The sequence below is a fragment of the Pongo abelii genome, chromosome 4 (assembly GCF_028885655.2).
Source record: "Pongo abelii isolate AG06213 chromosome 4, NHGRI_mPonAbe1-v2.0_pri, whole genome shotgun sequence".
NCBI classification, from domain to species: Eukaryota; Metazoa; Chordata; class Mammalia; order Primates; family Hominidae; genus Pongo; species Pongo abelii.
This window is the reverse complement of record NC_071989.2, coordinates 78462819-78480344: the sequence shown is the minus strand read 5'-3', so window position 1 is coordinate 78480344 and position 17526 is coordinate 78462819. Positions and strand designations below refer to the sequence as shown.

Here is a 17526-nt window from a genome sequence, read left to right as displayed (position 1 = left end):
GTTTTCCTATTCACACAGCACTCACCACTCAGCTCAGCGATTCTGACACCAGATGTTGGGGGTGGGGGATTCCCCACACACCAGCTGGGTATCCTGTCATTTCCTTCAATTCTCACACTGTCTACCTGGAGTTAGAGTCAGATCCCATAAGTTAAAGGCTCAGTCCCACAAGGTGGCCTGCACTCCAAATGCCAGTCAAAAGCACGGGATTGTCTCTGCTGCTCCTGACTGACTTGCTGTATGTACATTGGCACTCCCATGACGCCCTCCTCAGGCTCCATTGATTTGCTAGGACGCCTCAGAGAACTCCGGGAACACTTCCGTTTAGCAGTTTATTATAAAGGATCTTACAAAGGATGCAGATGAACAGCCAGATGAAGAGATGGACAGGGCAAGGCACGTGGGAAGGGATGCTCTCTTTGGCGCACCGCCCCTCAGGAACCTCACGTGCTCAGCTATCTGGAAGCTCCCCAGACCCTTTTGGGTTTTTATGGAGGCTTCATTACACGGACATGGTATGTCATTGGCCATTGGTGATCAACTCAACCTTCAGCCCCTCTCTCTTCCCCAGAGTTTGGGGACTGGGGCTGAAAGTTCCAGCTTTCTAATCACAAGATTGGTTCCCCTGACAACCAGCCCCCACCCTGAGGCTATCCAGGAGCCCACCAAGAGCCTCATTAGAACAAAAGATGCTCCTATTACCCAGGAAATTCCAAGGGATTTAGGGGCTCCGTGTCAGATGCTCCTAGCACTGAGGAAATTACAGTCAGGAATTGTGTGTTAGGAACTGGGGTCAAATACCAACTATGAGAAAAGATTCACCTAACACCCCTATCTACTAGGATTTTAGGAGCTCTGCGTCAGGAACTGAGGGCAAAGACCAGATATATATTTCTTATATTACAATATCACACTCAGCTTTTGACAAATCTGAGGAAGATTCCCACAAAAAATACAATTCAGAGGGGTATAGCTCCCAAACTCTGAGTTCCAGTAAGGCGCTGAGAGACTGAAGGCAGAATTTTAAATAATTGATTTAGACAGGGCATGGTGGCTCATGCCTGTAATCCCAGCGCTTTGGGAGGCTGAGGCAGGAGGATTGCTTGAGCTCAGGAGTTTGAGACCAGCCTGGGCAACATAGGGAGACCCTGTCTCTATTAAAAAAAAAAAAATAGCCAAGTGTGGTGGTAGATACCTGTGGTCTCAGCTACTAGGGAGGCTGAAGTGGGAGGATCACTTGAGCCTGGGAGGCTGAGGCTGCAGTGAGTCATGATCCCACCACTGCAGTCCAGCCTGGGTGATGGAGCAAGACCCTGTCTCAAAAAAAAAAAAAAAAAAAAATTGATAGCCGGATGCGGTGGCTCATGCCTGTAATCCCAGCACTTTGGGAGGCCGAAGTGGGTGGATCACCTGAGGTTGGGAGTTTGAGACCAGCCTGACCAACATGGAGAAACCCTGTCTGTACTAAAAATACAAAATTAGCCGGGTGTGGTGGCACGAGCCTGTAATCCCAGCTACTCGGGAGGCTGAGGCAGGAGAAGTGTTTGAACCCGGGAGGCAGAGGTTGTGGTGAGCCAAGATCGCGCTGTTGCACTCCAGCCTGGGCGACAAAAGCGAAACTCCATCTCAAAAAAAAAAAAAATTGATTGATCTCTCACAGCTTTTATAAATCTATACAAGTTTCAGTAGTTCTTTCTGAGTTTCTCAGTGACAAGACTTTAATTCATTTTATTAGTATATTTCAGTAATCTTAAGAGGTACAGGGTGATACAGATTATTTTTATGTTTAGTAACACTTAATATCAACTTTCTTTTTGATATGGCAGTTTAGACAAGTTTTCGGAAGTAGTTTATAAGCATACTTCTTTCTTTGTTTTTTTGCTTTTGGGGTTTTTTTTTTTTTTTTGATCTTAAACTCCTGGGCTTAAGCAATCCTCCAGACTACCAGCTTGAGCCATCATACGGAGCTATTTCTTTTTTTAGACTGAAAATAGGCACACAGATTCATCCACTCATCAAAGTGTCAGTTTCTCTGACTTCTGTTTGCCACAGCTCCTCGTGGAAGGGGTCAGGGCTGCCCTTGTCACTGTGGTCTGTCAGGATTGGTGGGAAGGGGATCTCCCCTCATCTGCTCTCAGTTTCCCACTAAACCACCTTTGGAGAATATTCCAAAAATATTCTTGAAATTTTCCTTGTACAATCTGAGATTTTGTACCTTCTGCAAATTACTTTCCTTCAATAGATGAAGGACATCGATGTCAGCATGTGAAATATTAAATATTATGCTAATACCTGGGCAGGGCCTTTGACAATTGTGGTATTTTTTGTTGTTGTTGTGATGGTGGTAAAATATATCTAAAGTTGGCCAGGTGCGGTGGCTCACGCCTGTAATCCCAGCATTTTGGGAGGCCGAGGTGGGTGGATCACGAGGTCAGGAGATCGAGACCATCCTGGCTAACACAGTGAAACCCCGTCTCTACTAAAAATACAAAAAAATTAGCCGGACATGGTGGCGGCGCCTGTAGTCCCAGCTACTTGGGAGGCTGAGGCAGGAGAATGGTGTGAACCCAGGAGGCGGAGCTTGCAGTGAGCCGAGATTGCACCACTGCACTCCAGCCTGGGCGACAGAACGAGACTCCGTCTCAAAAAAAAAAAAAAAAAAAAAAAAAAATATATATATATATATATGTATATATCTCTCTAAAGTTTACCATTTGAACTGTTTTTAAGTGGTATTAAGCATATTCACATTGTAATGTAACCTTCATCACCATCCAGCTCCAGAACATTTTCATCTTTCTTTACAGAGACCCTGTCCCATGAAACAGTAACTCACTTCCCCTTCCCCAGCCTGTGTGATTTATTATTTAATGGCACCGTTCCCTGAGAAGAAGGTAATGCTATTCTCATTTTAGAGATGAGGAAATCAAGCTGAGAAAACTCACCCGAGGTCACACAGTTAGTAAGTGGCTAAAAGAGGATTCAAGTCCAGGTCTTTGAGGTTCGGAAGCAGAGTTTGCATGGCTCAGAGGCCCCCTGTGGCCTGCAGACATGTTTTGTTAGGTTGGCTTAGTGTATTCAAACAATAAGACTAGTGGCTGACATTTAGAATTGGAAGATGTCATGACAGATCTGCATTTCTGGCTGCTCTTGAAGACTGTGATGATCTAGTGACATGGACTATGTTCTTGTGTGGCCTGTGTGTCAGCTGGCACAGAGGGGTGGCTGTGCCGCATGGCAGGGCAGCACTCTTGCTGCCTCTCACCTGCGTTGCTCCTGGCTCTGAAGGCAGTGCTCTGCTCATTACATTCCACTGTGTGCTCCTGGACTCACTTGTCCTAGAGATCAAGTTACCTCTTTTTCTGGAAGTATATCAGTGAGGATATTTTAATGTCTCAGCTGGATTTTCATGTTCAATTTTAGGATTTCCATCTCCAAGGAGTAAGAAGACCTTCGGGCAGAGACTGTTGGGTATGCTCCCTTCAGAAAACAGTTCTAAGAGGATGGAAGACCAGGACAGTCCTCAAGAGGTCCTTAAGATGCTCATAGATTTGGTTAGTGTCTTTGCTTTCTTTTTTTGCAGGTTATGGTTAAGCCAAGCTTGTCCAATCCACGGTCTGTGGGCAGCATGCAGCCCAGAACAGCTTTGAATGTGGCCCAACACAAATTCGTAAACTTTTTTAAAACATTATGAGATCTTTTTGATTTTTTTTTTTTTTTAGTTCATCAGCTATCATTAGTGTTAGTGTATTTTTTTGTTTTGTTTTGTTTTGTTTTTTGTTTTTTGTTTTTTTGTTTGTTTGTTTGGTTTTTGAGACAGAGTCTCTCTCTGTCGCCCAGGCGGGCAGTGCAGTGGCGCAATCTTGGCTCACTGCAACCTCCACCTCCCGGGTTCAAGCAATTCTCCTGCCTCAGCCTCTGTAGCTGGGACTGCAGGCGCATGCCACCATGCCTGGCTAATTTTGTGTGTGTGTGTTTTTAGTAGAGACAGGGTTTCACCACGCTGGCCAGGCTGGTCTTGAACTCCTGACCTCAAGTGATCTGCTCGCCTCGGCCTCCCAAAGTGCTGGGATTACAGGCATGACCCACCGTGCCCAGCCAGTGTTAGTGTATTTTATGGGGGCCCAAGACAATTCTTCTTCCAGTGTGGCCCAGGGAAGCCAAAAGATTGGACACCCCTAGGTTAAGCTAATCTATTTGCTTCCTGTTAATTCAACTCTTTATCTCTCTAGACTTGCACTTGCCTTCTGTGTCCTTTTCCCAGTTGGAGTACCAGACTCCACCTTCAAGATCTTTATCTCCCTCAGCTTCTCTTTTCTCGTCATCCATATTCTTTCTGTGCAGGTTTAAAGGCTCCATCTTGGAAAACAGGGGGCTCCTGTAGTTAACTCCAGCCAGCTTTGCCATCTACATTTATTCATTTTTATTTATTTATTTATTTATTTTTTGAGACGGAGTCTCGCTCTTTTGCCCAGGCCAGAGTGCAGTGGTGCGATCTTGCCTCACTGCAAGCTCCGCCTCCGGGCTTCATGCCATTCTCCTGCCTCAGCCTCCCGAGTAGCTGGGACTACAGGCGCCCGCCACTGCACCCGGCTAATTTTTTGTATTTTTAGTAGAGACAGGGTTTCACCGTGTTAGTCAGGATGGTCTTGATCTCCTGACCTCGTGATCCGCCGGCCTCAGCCTCCCAAAGTGCTGGGATTACAGGCGTGAGCCACCGCGCCCGGCCTGCCATCTACATTTATATATATACAGTTTGTGACAAGTCTGCCTGTTTATTGAGGCATTTTTAAAGTGTTCAAGGCATTTCCTCACACATTATATCCTTTACAGTCCTGCTACCCACATTCCACAGATGACTCAACTAAACTAAGACACTGAGACTCAGGTTATATGAACATACTTATCTCTAGACTGTTATATATTTGCATACAAATATATGAAAGCAATTTTATATACAAATAACTTCAACATTCTTTTATAAATATGCACGTTGATATATTTATATGTTGATATTATATATCTATCTATATATACACACTTCATATAGATCTATATTTTCCCTTCATTTCCAGATGACTTGCAAAATTTTCAATGCTGTCTTCTGTTCTTTTAAAAAATAATTGTCGGGGCTGGGCGCAGTGGCTCACGCCTGTAATCCCAGCACTTTGGGAAGCCGAGGCGGGTGGATCATGAGGTCAGGAGACCGAGACCATCCTGGCTAACGGTGAAACTCTGTCTCTACTAAAAATACAAAAAATTAGCCAGGTGTGGTGGCTGGCACCTGTAGTCCCTAGCTATGTGGGAGGCTGAGACAGGAGAATGGTGTGAACCCAGGAGAGTGGAGCTTGCAGTGAGCCAAGATCGTGCAACTGCACTCCAACCTGGGTGACAGAGCAAGACTCTGTCTCAAAAAAAAAAAAAAAAATTGTCGGCCTGGCATGGTGGCACACATTGGTAATTCCAGCACTTTGGGAGGCCGAGGCGGGTGGATCACTTGAGGCCAGGAGTTCGAGACCAGCCTACAAAAATTAGCAAGGTGTGGTGGTGCACGCCTATAGTCCCAGCTACTCTACTCGGGAGGCTGAGGCCCAAGAATCACTTGAGCCCGGGAGGCAGAGGCTGCAGTGAGCCAAGATGGCATCACTGCATTCCAGCCTGGGCAACAGAGTCAGACCCTGTCTTAAAAAAAAAAGAATTGGCTGGGCACGGTGGCTCACGTCTGTAATCCCAGCACTTTGGGAGGCCGAGGTGGGCCGATCACAAGGTCAGGAGATCGAGACCATCCTGGCAAACACAGTGAAATCCCGCCTCTACTAAAAAATGCAAAAAATTAGCTGGGTATGGTGGCAGGCACCTGTGGTCCCAGCTACTTGGGAGGCTGAGGCAGGAGAATGGTGTGAACCTGGGAGGCGGAGCTTGCAGTGAGTAGAGATAGCGCCACTGCACTCCAGCCTGGGCGACAGAGCCAGGCTCCGTCTCAAAAAAAAAAAAAAAAAAAGAATCGTGAATAACATGTAGTATAATGTTTGGGGATCAGGTGATACCTAATTTATTCATACTGATGGACAGATCAATATGAATATTAGGGTTGAATATTTTGATAAAATAGTACAATATTCCTTTCTCTGAATATATTCTGTGATTTATTAACTTGTACATGTTTAATTTCTGTGCATGCAGCTTAATGATAAAGAAGAAGCTTTGGCTCATCAAAGAAAAGTTAGCTACATGCTTGCTCGGGCGTTGGAAGACAAAGACACTGCTTCAAAAGAGAATAAAGAAAAAAATCCTATAAAAGAGAATTTCCCTTTCAACAACCCCTGGCGTAAGACTTCAGAACTCTCTGTTTTGGGTGATCCTATACATTCAAGTGTCTGCATTTTAAATTCTGTGGGCTGCATTTGTTCAATCCAGCACTCTCAAATAGATCCAAACTATAGAACTCTTAAAAGATCCCATTCTTTGCCATCAAGTATCATATTTTAAAGACAAGCCAGTTGAAATTGGAACTGAGAGTTGTTTATATTGAGATACTTTGAAAAATGATTTTGTAAATTTTGCTGCATCTTGAGAAGTTGTACGTTTCCTAGGTATTTCTAAATTTTAGGAGGTCGCTTAAATCAAATATTTTCTACATTTTCTTTTTCTTCTTTTGAGATGGAGTCTCACTCTGTCACCCAGGTTGGAGTGCAGTGGTGTGATCTCGGTTCACTGCAACCTCCGCCTCCTGGTTCAAGCAATTCTCCTGCCTCAGCCTCCCGAGTAACTCGGATTACAGGCATGTACCACCACACCCAGCTAATTTTTGTATTTTTAGTAGAGACGGGGTTTTACCATGTTGGCCAGGCTGGTCTTGAACTCCTGACCTCAAGTGATCTGCCTGCCTTGGCCTCCAAAAGTGCTGGGATTACAGGCGTGAGCCACCACACCCAGCCTATTTTCTACATTTTCTACAAGAAATTAGTATTCTGTGTTGACATTTTATTTATAAATTACATTACAGGCTGGGCATGGTGGCTCATGCTGGTAATCCCAGCACTTTGGGAGGCCGAGGTGGGTGGGTCACCTGAGGTTGGAGTTCAAGACCAGTCTGACCAACATGGAGAAACCCCGTCTCTACTAAAAATACAAAAAGTTAGCCAGGCGTAGTGGCGCATGCCTGTAATCCCAGCTACTTGGGAGGCTGAGGTAGGAGAATTGCTTGAACCTGGGAGGCGGGGGTTGTGGTGAGCCGAGATTATGTCATTGCACTCCAGCCTGGGCAACAAGAGCGAAACTCTGTCTCAAAAAAAAAAAACACATTACAATGTTTGCCAACATCCTAAAACAAAAAATAATGATTTTTGGGAAAAACAAAAAATTATTTAACTATTTTGATTGACTATAGGGATCTTAGATTGGCTAAATCAACAATATAGCAATGTATCTTAATGCTCTAAAAAGTAACAATACCTAGGAGTGACTGAATGCTAATTTCTGGAATTCATTTATCTTGTTTTATTTGCCTTGTTCAGTATTTTTCATTTGCCATATAAAGTTTAGAAATAACAATTTCCTTAAGTTAACTTCAATAAGACAGTTATGATGGTGGGACCTTGGCAGAAGTATACTGAGTCATTGCCGGCTATGTTCATGGCTTCTTGTCAGGGTAGTAACATTTTGCAACCAAATCTGCACAGATTTGTAGCCAAGTCTACAAAGTGCTTAACAGCTCTTTTCATTGCATCCTGTGAGATGGTTGTGATGATCCAGGAAATGGGGTCTCAGGAATCTGAAGAAGCTGCCTGAACCAAGGTGATTTCTAGTTTTTTTGTTTGTGGTATGTGAATTGGGGTGTGTGGGGGTGGGGTGTGTGTGTAGACAGGGTCCCACTGTGTTGCTCAGGCTGGGCCCAAACTCCTGGCCTCAAGGGATCCCCCTGCTTCAGCCTCTCAAAGTGCTGGGATTACAGGCGTAAACCCCACAACTCAATAAAAAAGTTTTTAAAAATTTACAAAGCTCGTATTTGATCCAGCTAGGATTTTACCCTGTACATTTGTATTTCTTGTAGGCTGGCGCACAGATATCTTAAATGGCTACTAATTGCTGCTCTGTGTATGAAAACAAATGGCTATCAAGGCCGGGTGCAGTGGCTCACAGATCTGGTCTGAATCTCAAGTCCAGACCAGTCCAGAGTTCAAGACCAGCCTGGGCAACATGGTGAAACCCCATCTATACAAAAACTCAGCAAGGCATGGTGGCATGCACCTGTTGTCCCAGCTACTCAGGGGGCTGAGGCAGGAGGATGGCATGAGCCCAGGAGCTTGAGGCTGCAGTGAGCTGTGATTGTGCCACTGCACTCCAGCCTGAGTGACAGAGTGAGACCCCCGTCTCCAAAAGAAAAGGCTATCAATACAAGTTTATCTAAATTACTGTACAGCCATACAATGGAATACTCTACAAAATGGAGAGATCCATAAGATAAAGCAAATGAATAAAGCAAAATGCATGTGTTGACAGCTGTTGTGATACCTCAGTTCTTGTCTTCTTGGTTTAAAAGAATTTAAACAAGACAGCAAAGGAGATGCAGCATAATTTATTGCAAAAGAAAAGGAGGAGTATTTTGAAAGTTAGGTGCAGAATAGACAGTACACCTGAGAGACAGCATTCAGGGCCGGCTGCTCATAAGGGTGAGACAGCATTGATTATTGCTGGAGAAACTCCCTTTATGGGAGTTTTGCATTATTATTCATAAGGAGGTGAGGTGTTGCTAGTAATCATGTCCTGGGTGGTCCTCTGCACAGGTGCAGTAGCTGTTAATGCTTGTTCATGCATCACATGTCTCAATAGCATCTTAAATTTCCACCTAGAGTTGTGTTTATTATTATTATAATGTGCAAAGGATCAGTTTGAGGACAGGTAAAATCAAAATGTGCATGCTCTCTAGAAGGGAAAGTCCCTACTGAAGATAGCTTTGCTTAAATGAGCTCAATTACAATGTGAATGCTGAGGTTTATTGTGTTGGCTGTATGGTCATGAGAACATGGTCATTTCCTTGACTACCTGATATGGTTTGGCTGTGTCCCCACCCAAGTCTTATTTTGAATTGTAATCCCCATAATTCCCCCATGTTGAAAGAGGGACTTGGTAGTAGGTGACTGGATCATGGGGGTGGTATCCCCCATGCTGTTCTCATGATTGTGAATTCTCACGAGATCCGATGGTTTCATACATGGCAGTCTCTCCTGCTGCCATGTAAAACATGCCTGCTTCCCCTTCTGCCAGGGTTGTAGGTTTCCTGAGGCCTCCCCAGCCATGTGGAGCTGTGAGTCAATCAAACCTCTTTCCTTTATAAAATTACTCAGTCTTGGGTAGTATCTTTATAGCAGTGTGAGAACAGAATAATACACTCCTATCCTGCCTCACGTGTTAAGACACATTTTATGAGTGTCCTCAGATGCCTTTGGCACTATTATCTCCTGAACTCTTAGCTGCTTGGCTGCTTCTCCCTTGGCAGCTCCCTGTCTACACACACACACACACACACACACACACACACACAGAGATGAGGAAATCAGACAGATTTGAAGCACAAGTGGGTTTGATGCACTGCTGCTGTCCTGTGGTGACTGCCACAAGACAAAGGCATGGAAGTTTCCTTAAGAAGCTGAGGGAGGCCCTGGGCTAACAGTCAAAAGGGAAATGGCAATGGAGCACAAGAATTGCAACTATAAGAACTGCATGAGCGGCCGGGCGTGGTGGCTCACACCTGTAATCCCAGCACTTTGGGAGGCCGAGGCGGGCGGATCACGAGGTCAGGAGATCGAGACCATCCTGGCTAACACAGTGAAACCCTGTATCTATCTACTAAAAATACAAAAAATTAGCCGGGCGTGGTGGTGGGCACCTGTAGTCCCACCTACTCGGGAGGCTGAGGCAGGAGAATGGGTGAACCCGGTGGGCGGAGGTTGCAGTGAGCCGAGATCGTGCCACTGCACTCCAGCCTGGGTGACAGAGCAAGACTCCATCTCAAAAAAAAAAAAAAAAAACCTGCATGAGCTTGGTAACAGATTCTTTCCAGGGGCCTCCAAATAAAACTAGTCTAACGCCTTGATTTTGGCCTTGTGAGACCCTAAGCAGAAAACACAGCTGAGCCAGATATATGGCCTACAGAACCGTGAGCTAATACATTTGTGTTACTTTAATTAGCTGGGCATGGTGGTACATATTTGTAATCCCAGCTACTTGGGAGGCTAAGGTGGGAGGATCACTTGAACCCCAGGATGCAGAGGTTGCAGTGAGCTGAGATTGCACCACTGCACTCCAACCTGGGCAACAGAGCAAGACTCTTGTCTCATAAAAAAAAAAAAAATTAACCAGGCATGGTGGTGTGCACCTGTAGTCCCAGCTACTGGGGACGCTGAGGTGGAAGGATGGCTTGAGCCCAGGAGTTCGAGGCTGCAGTGAGCCATGATTGCACTACTACACTCCAACCTGGGCAACAGAGACTATCTCACACACACACACAAAAAAAAAAGGAGAGAGAGATTCTAACAATTTATATACAATTTTGAGACCCAAAACAATGCTGTACATTGTTATGTATCTCACTACATGCATTCTTACAGAATACTAGCATAAAATCATGGAAAGATACACACCAATTTCATAGAGTCATTTCCCTCTGGGGAAAGTGAAAAGGAAAAAAATAGAAATAAAGTGAAGTATTGGCTGGGCATGGTGGCTCACACCTGTAATCCCAGCACTTTGGGAAGTCAAGGCGGGTGGATCACAAGGTCAGGAGTTCGAGACCAGGCTGGCCAATATGGTGAAACCCCATCTCTACGAAAAATACAAAAAAAAAAAAAAAAAATTAGCTAGGCGTGGTTGCACATGCCTGTAATCCCAGCTACTTGGGAGGCTGAGGCAGAACTGCTTGAATCCAGGAGGCGGAGGTTACAGTGAGCCAAGATCGCACCACTGCACTCCAGCCTGGGTGACAAAGCGAAACTCCGTCTCAAAAAAAAAAAAATAAAATAAAATAAAGTGAATTATTAAGAGGGAACCTCTGGCCAGGTGCAGTGGCTCATGCTTGTAATCCTAGCACTTTGGGAAGCTGAGGTGGGCAGATCACTTCAGGTCAGGAATTAGAGGCCAGCCTGGCCAACATGGTGAAATCCCGTCTCTACTAAAAATATTTTAAAAAATTAGGCAGGTGTAGTGGTGCGTGCCCATAATCCCAACTGCCCGGGAGGCTGAAGCAAGTGAATCGCTGGAACCTGGGAGGCAGAGTTTGCAGTGAGCTGGGATTGCGCCACTGCACTCCAACCTGAATGACAGAGTGAGACTTTGATCCCCCGCCTCAGAAAAAAGGCTAGGGGGAATCTCAATTTTATCTGTAATGTTTTCTTTTTTTAGTACATTCCGTATATTAAGTTTAGGTAGTATTTACTACACCACTACTACTTTTTTTTTTTTTTTTTTTGAGACAGTGTCTCGCCCTGTCACCCAGTGGCGCCATCTTGGCTCACTGCAAGCTCTGCTTCCCGGGTTCTCACCATTCTCCTGCCTCAGCCTCCCGAGTAGCTGGGACTACAGGCGCCCGCCACCACACCCGGCTAATTTTTTTTGTATTTTTAGTAGAGACGGGGTTTCACCGTATTAGCCAGGATGGTCTCGATCTCCTGACCTGTGATCCGCCTGCCTCGGCCTCCCAAAGTGCTGGGATTACAGGCGTGAGCCACCACGCCCGGCCAACATTTTTATTTTTAAACACTACCCATGCTACTACAGATTTGTGATACTATATGGGTCAGATCTTCCAAATAACTGGTAATAATTTTTATTAAGTTTTCCCTAATGCATTTTCAATTCTACATTTCAAGAGAATTGAACTTTTCTCACTTTTGCACTCTAATCAGAAAAACCAGAATTAAATTTTTATTTTAAAATACATTTAATAAAAATAACCCATAGTTTTACATATTTTACATGTGTAGAATATTTACAAACTCACTTCTACAGCATTTACTTAATGTTTACTATTTTTCCATTATTTGCCTTTTTGGCTATTTCCCTCAGTAGTAAAATGTTGTCCAGTGTTCTCTTTAAAAAATTAGTTTCTTGGGCAATCCTCCTAGGAAACAAAAAGAACAAGAAAAAAAAAGAAGTTGTTCACATTTAACAAAGTTGACATTCTCATAGCAATTTTAACCAGTCACTGTATTCCAACTACATTATTTCACTGACACATTTTTCCAGTAGCACTTGTTAAACATTTAGCATGCAGTTTACAGAAGGAATTTATGAAGGGAACAAGGTACACATACATAGTTCCCATAATTCTGAGGTATACACAAAAGTTGCTGAAGTATTCACAATGAAAGTAAACATACCTAAAACAGCACAGTCTCTCTACTTTATACAATTACATTTATAAAAATTAAATAGCTAGCAAGCTACATTTCTTTGCTGTTGTTCAGTTGCTAGCCATACATGAGCTATTTGGAGTTTTCTAAATTCATTTAATTTCTTATAGAAGTGGGAATCTTACCTTGTTCTAAGGTCTCTGTTCTTTTCCTTTTTGTTGCCAAAGCTGGATTTGATTGCTCCTTTAAGGTTTCCACTGGACAGTTTGGTCTTGGCAGCTGACATCCAGGTGTTGGCCCTGGCCGATTACTGAAATACTTCATTTTCAGTGCCTTTTAAAAGAAAAGATACCAAAAGTAAGGTAGGTGAGTATCTGAAATGTGTTAAGGAAAATCTTACCTTCAAGATTATAGGGAGCATTAAAACTACTATGTGAATGCCCTCATTCCCAACAAAACAAAATTAATGTCAAGTATTTGCAAATGGAAATTACTACAAATAAACACCTAGGATCCTAAGATTGGCTGATAATTCCATTAAAAGACTGGCCGGGCACAGTGGCTCATGCCTGTAATCCCAGCACCTTGGGAGGCTGAGGCGGGTGGATCACATGAGGTCAGAAGTTCGAGATCAGCTTGGCCAACATGGCAAAACCCCATCTCTACTAAAAATACAAAAATAAGCCGGGCGTGGTGGTGCACGTCTGTAGTCCCCACTACTCGGGAGGCTGAGGTAGGAGAATCGCTTGAACCCAGAGGCAGAGGTTGCAGTGAGCCGAGATCGCACCACTGCACTCCAGCCTGGGCAACAGAGCGAGGCTCCATATCAAAAAAAGAAAAAGAGACTCCCTTCTAATTTTTCCATAATTAAATAGCCTATACAGGCTGAATATCTCTTATCTAAAATGCTTGGGACCAGAAGTGCTTCAGATTTTGGACTGTAGAATATTTGCATATACATGACGTACCTTGGGGATGGAAGCCAAGATTAAAAATGAAATTTATGTTTCATATACAGCTTATACATATAAACTGAAGGTAATTTTACACTTATTTTTTGTGGAGAATGGGGTCTTGCTATATTGCCCAGGCTTGTCTTGAACTCCTGGGCTCAAGCTATCCTCCCGCCTCCGCCTCCCTAAGAGCTGGGATTACAGGCCTAAGTCACCGTGCCCGGCTGAAGGTAATTTTATAAAATATTTTTAATTTGACAAAATTTTTAATTTTGTACATAAAACAAAGTTTGTGTTAATGTCCTTATGTGTAGAATTTTCCACTTGTGGCATCATGTCAGCATTCAAAAAGCTTTGGATTTTGGGGCATTTCAGATTTCAGATATTTGGATTAAGGATGCTCAACCTATACTAATTATGAGCTATCCTTAGTGAAATATTGTACATTTCCATTCTCTACATATTGAGCTCTACAGTTCAAAATGCAAAGAGAGAAACTTAAAAAGAACTTACAAGTTGGCTACACTATCCATATATATTCAAATTCCAAGTCATGTAAAATATAAATTATTAAAAAATAAGGCTTTTTAAAAAATACAGTAGGTTGGAACCAATGGTTTCTAATTCAACAATCCATTGCAAATGGACAGAAATTTTACTTGGAAGGGCTTCTCCAAGATTATTTCTATTAATTACCAGGCCAATGTTCTATAATACATTTTCTCTTTTTTTCCCCCTACTATAGTGCTGTAGATATAATACGACATTTTCTTGACTTGGGTCCACAATTCTGATAAAAATAATTATATCCTAAATGACAAGTTTGTCAAGTCATGGTTGTCTATTTTTTTTTTTTTTTTTTTGGATACAGAGTCTCACCCTGTTGCCCAAGCTGGAGTGCAGTGGCACAATCTTGGCTCACTGCAACCTCCACCTCCCGGATTCACATTCTTGTCTATTTACATCAGCAGCATAGTGCTGTCCAGTGGCTACAATGATTTAAAAATACTTCTGGCAGGGCGGGGTGGCTCATGCCTGTAATCCCAGCACTTTGGGAGGCCAAGGCAGATGGATCACCCGAGGTCAGGAGTTCAAGATCAGCCTCGACAACATGGTGAAACCCTGTCTCTACTAAAAATCCAAAAATTAGCCAGGCATGGTGGTGTGCACCTGTAATCCCAGCTACTAGGGAGGCTGAGACAGGAGAATCTCGCTTGAACCTGGGAGGTAGAGGTTGCAGTGAGTCAAGATCGTGCCACTGCACTCCAGCCTGGGTGACAGAGCAAGACTTCGTCTCAAAAATAAATAAATAAATACTTCCTTTAGGATAATCCTTTAAGAAAGATGAAGCCCATATAAACTTTGCAAGCATTCCTCACCACTCCCAATATTATTTGCAGTAATTTAGAGATTCCTTACTTCAACAGTTGCATTTTCATTATTTATTTATTTATTCTTTGTAGAGATGATGTTTGTCGTGTTGCCCAGGCTGGGCTCCAACTCCTGGGCTCAAGCTATCCTTGCTCCTTCACCTCCCAAAGTGCTGGGATTACAGGTGTGAGCCGATGCACCAGCCTACAGCTGCATTTTTAAAGCATTACTTCTAAATCACAGCAGTTCTATATGCAAATTAGGCTAATTCTGGGCTAAAGATCTAAGAAAATACCTCATTCTAACTTTAATAAAGACATCCATGAAACAAAACTCACTTTAAAAACTTCATTCTATTAAAATACAACCCAAATACAACAACTAGTATTTTTCTGTTAAGTGTCAAACTATACTACCAATGAAAACAACTTTCTAGATAATTAAATGTGGTCTCAAGTTTATTATGATGAAAATAATATACATAGAAGTATGAGTGAAAAGGCAACAAATTACTTGTTTGAAATTAAAAGAGTATGTGTACACATGGACATTAAATAATAAAGAAAAGTTTTTAAAAAAGAAATTAGAAGAATAATTCTAATGGTAAATACCCAGCATATACCTACCTACCTATCCATCTATATCTATCTATCCATCCATCCATCCATTCATCTCCATTTATATTCACATAGCACATATTGCTAAAAAGAGAAGGCTTATACAAGCAAATGCATTAAACAATGATTTTGTAGCCTGGAACAAACCTAAAGAGAAAAAAATCTATTTTGTATGCTTAATATTACTGTACATTAATATGTTTCCATAAAGACCTGTGATCTCACTTTCATTAGTCTCTCCCTTCATGAGGTAAAATCACTGCACTGTGTTGTACACTGCTCTGCCCTAAGTTATTCTAAGGTCTTCCAAATTTTTCATGAGTTTATTATTTCCTTTAAACAGCAGTTAGTTTCAGTTTTTATTTCAAATATTTTTCAAGCTTTTGTAAGCATACAATTATATCTGACTATACCATTTCCTCCCCATTACCATGTTCTGAATGTGAAAATGACCAGCATGCATACCTGGATTGCATTATACAGGGAAGAAAAAATAAGCTGAACAAACTACTCAGCATTAGGCTTGCTACAAGATTTAAATGAATTTGTAAGAGCTCAACTGAAATATACCAGTTTCTTAACAAATAAAAAGCCTTGGTTTTCTTTTTCTTTCTAAGTATTTACAAGCCAAATATATGAAATAGACATGTATTTAAATGTCCCTAAGCAAGTTTAATAAGTGTAAACTCTCCGGTATCTCTGTGTGCATATAATTCAATCTCAGTCTTAATAGTGTTTGTAGTTTGGGGAAAAGATACAAAGTTTGTTATTTCTTAAAACAAAAACACATCTTTCCAGTATTTAAAAAACGTTAATTTTATGAAATTCTATTTTTATCAATGCTACAGTTAAGATTATTTTTATATTTCCTAGTATAAAAAAGATACACTAAAATACCTGTGTGGCCGTAATTCGAGCACATGGATTAAATAAGAATAAGCCTTGTATGAGATCTAGTAAGTCGTCTCCGGCTGCACTGAAGATGTGATGCAACGGGATTCCAGGGAAACTCTTAAATGTCACATAATCTGGAAGACTACACATGTCCTGTAAAAATAATTTTATAATTCAAACTTAAGGATTAAAGGCATACAGATTGCAAATGAAATAAATCATTTTCAGGTGATATGATGGTTTATACAGAAAATTCCAAGAAATCTACTAAAAAGTCCTAGAACTAATAGTAAGACAAGGCTGAAAAGGATATAAATTGAAAATTTAAAAATCAACTGTAATTTTGTACACTAGCAATGAATATGTGGACATCAAAATTAAAAACACAGTAGTATTTATAATCACCCCAAAAAGAAAAATGAAACAGGTGAAAAATGTAACAAAACAGGTATAGGGTAATATACTATAAGCTATACAATGCTGATGAAAATCATCAAAAGATCTCAATAAATGGTGAAACATACCATGTTCACATATTGGAATATTCAACAGAGGAAGGATGTTAATTATCCTCAAATTGATTTGCAAGTTTAATGTAATTTTTATCAAAATCCTAGCAAAATTATCTTAGATATAGGACCAATTATTCTACAATTTATATGGAAAGGCAAAGGACTACAGTAGCTAAAATGATTTTTAAAAAGAACAATAAAGTGGGAGGACTCATTTTACCTGATTTCAAGATTTAACGTATAGCTACTTTGATTAAGACTGTGTTGTATTGGCAGAGAGAGAGATACATAAATCAATGGAACTCAATAAAGGACTTAGAAATCCACACAAATCTGCCAAAAGGATTTTTGAAAAAAGTGAAAAACTAAATCAATGAAGAGACAGTCATTTCAACAAATACTGCTGGAGCACTTCGACATACATGTGCAAAAATCTGAACTTGGCTGGGTGTGGTGGCTCACGCTTGTAATCCCAGCACTTTGGGAGATTGAGGCAGGAGGGTCACTTGAGCTCAGGAGTTCGAGACCAGCCTGGACAAGAAAGTGAGACCCCACTCCAACCTGGGGAACAGAGTGAGACCATCTCAAAGAAAAAAGCAAAAACAAAATTGAACCTTGCCCTAGGTCTCACACATCATATAAAGGTAAACTCTAAACAGATCTTGGACTTAAGTGTAAAACTACAAAACTTGTAGAAAAAAATACAAAAAAAATCGTCACAGCCAAGGGCATAGTGGCTCATGCCTGTAATCCCAGCACTTTGGGAGGCCAAGGCGGGCAAATCATTTGAGCTCATGAGTTTCAGACCAGCCTGGGAAACATGCAGAAA

The 17526-nt window shown here is 41.9% G+C and overlaps 2 protein-coding genes across 19 annotated transcripts in view; one reads left to right on the top strand and one right to left on the bottom strand.

The window, feature by feature from the left end:
* Window positions 1-8501, top strand: part of CCDC125 (coiled-coil domain containing 125) — a 55961-nt gene extending 47460 nt beyond the window's left edge. For 10 of the 13 annotated variants that reach the window (XM_009240767.3, XM_063723852.1, XM_009240765.3 and 7 more), the window contains 2 exons: window positions 3424-3554; window positions 6184-8501. In XM_009240767.3, the coding sequence (XP_009239042.2) occupies window positions 3424-3554; window positions 6184-6489 (437 nt within the window). In that variant the 3' untranslated portion in view covers window positions 6490-8501. 13 annotated transcript variants of the gene reach the window in all.
* A 3418-nt stretch (window positions 8502-11919) lies between these two features.
* The window catches only part of CDK7 (cyclin dependent kinase 7), a 43268-nt gene continuing 37661 nt past the window's right edge, over window positions 11920-17526 (bottom strand). For all 6 annotated transcript variants that reach the window (XM_009240771.4, XM_024247461.3, XM_054555608.2 and 3 more), the window contains 3 exons: window positions 16189-16338; window positions 12536-12683; window positions 11920-12118 (listed from right to left, as the gene is read on the bottom strand). In XM_009240771.4, coding sequence (XP_009239046.2) covers window positions 12090-12118; window positions 12536-12683; window positions 16189-16338 — 327 coding nt within the window. In that variant the 3' untranslated portion in view covers window positions 11920-12089. The remainder of the gene's footprint in view (window positions 12119-12535; window positions 12684-16188; window positions 16339-17526) is intronic.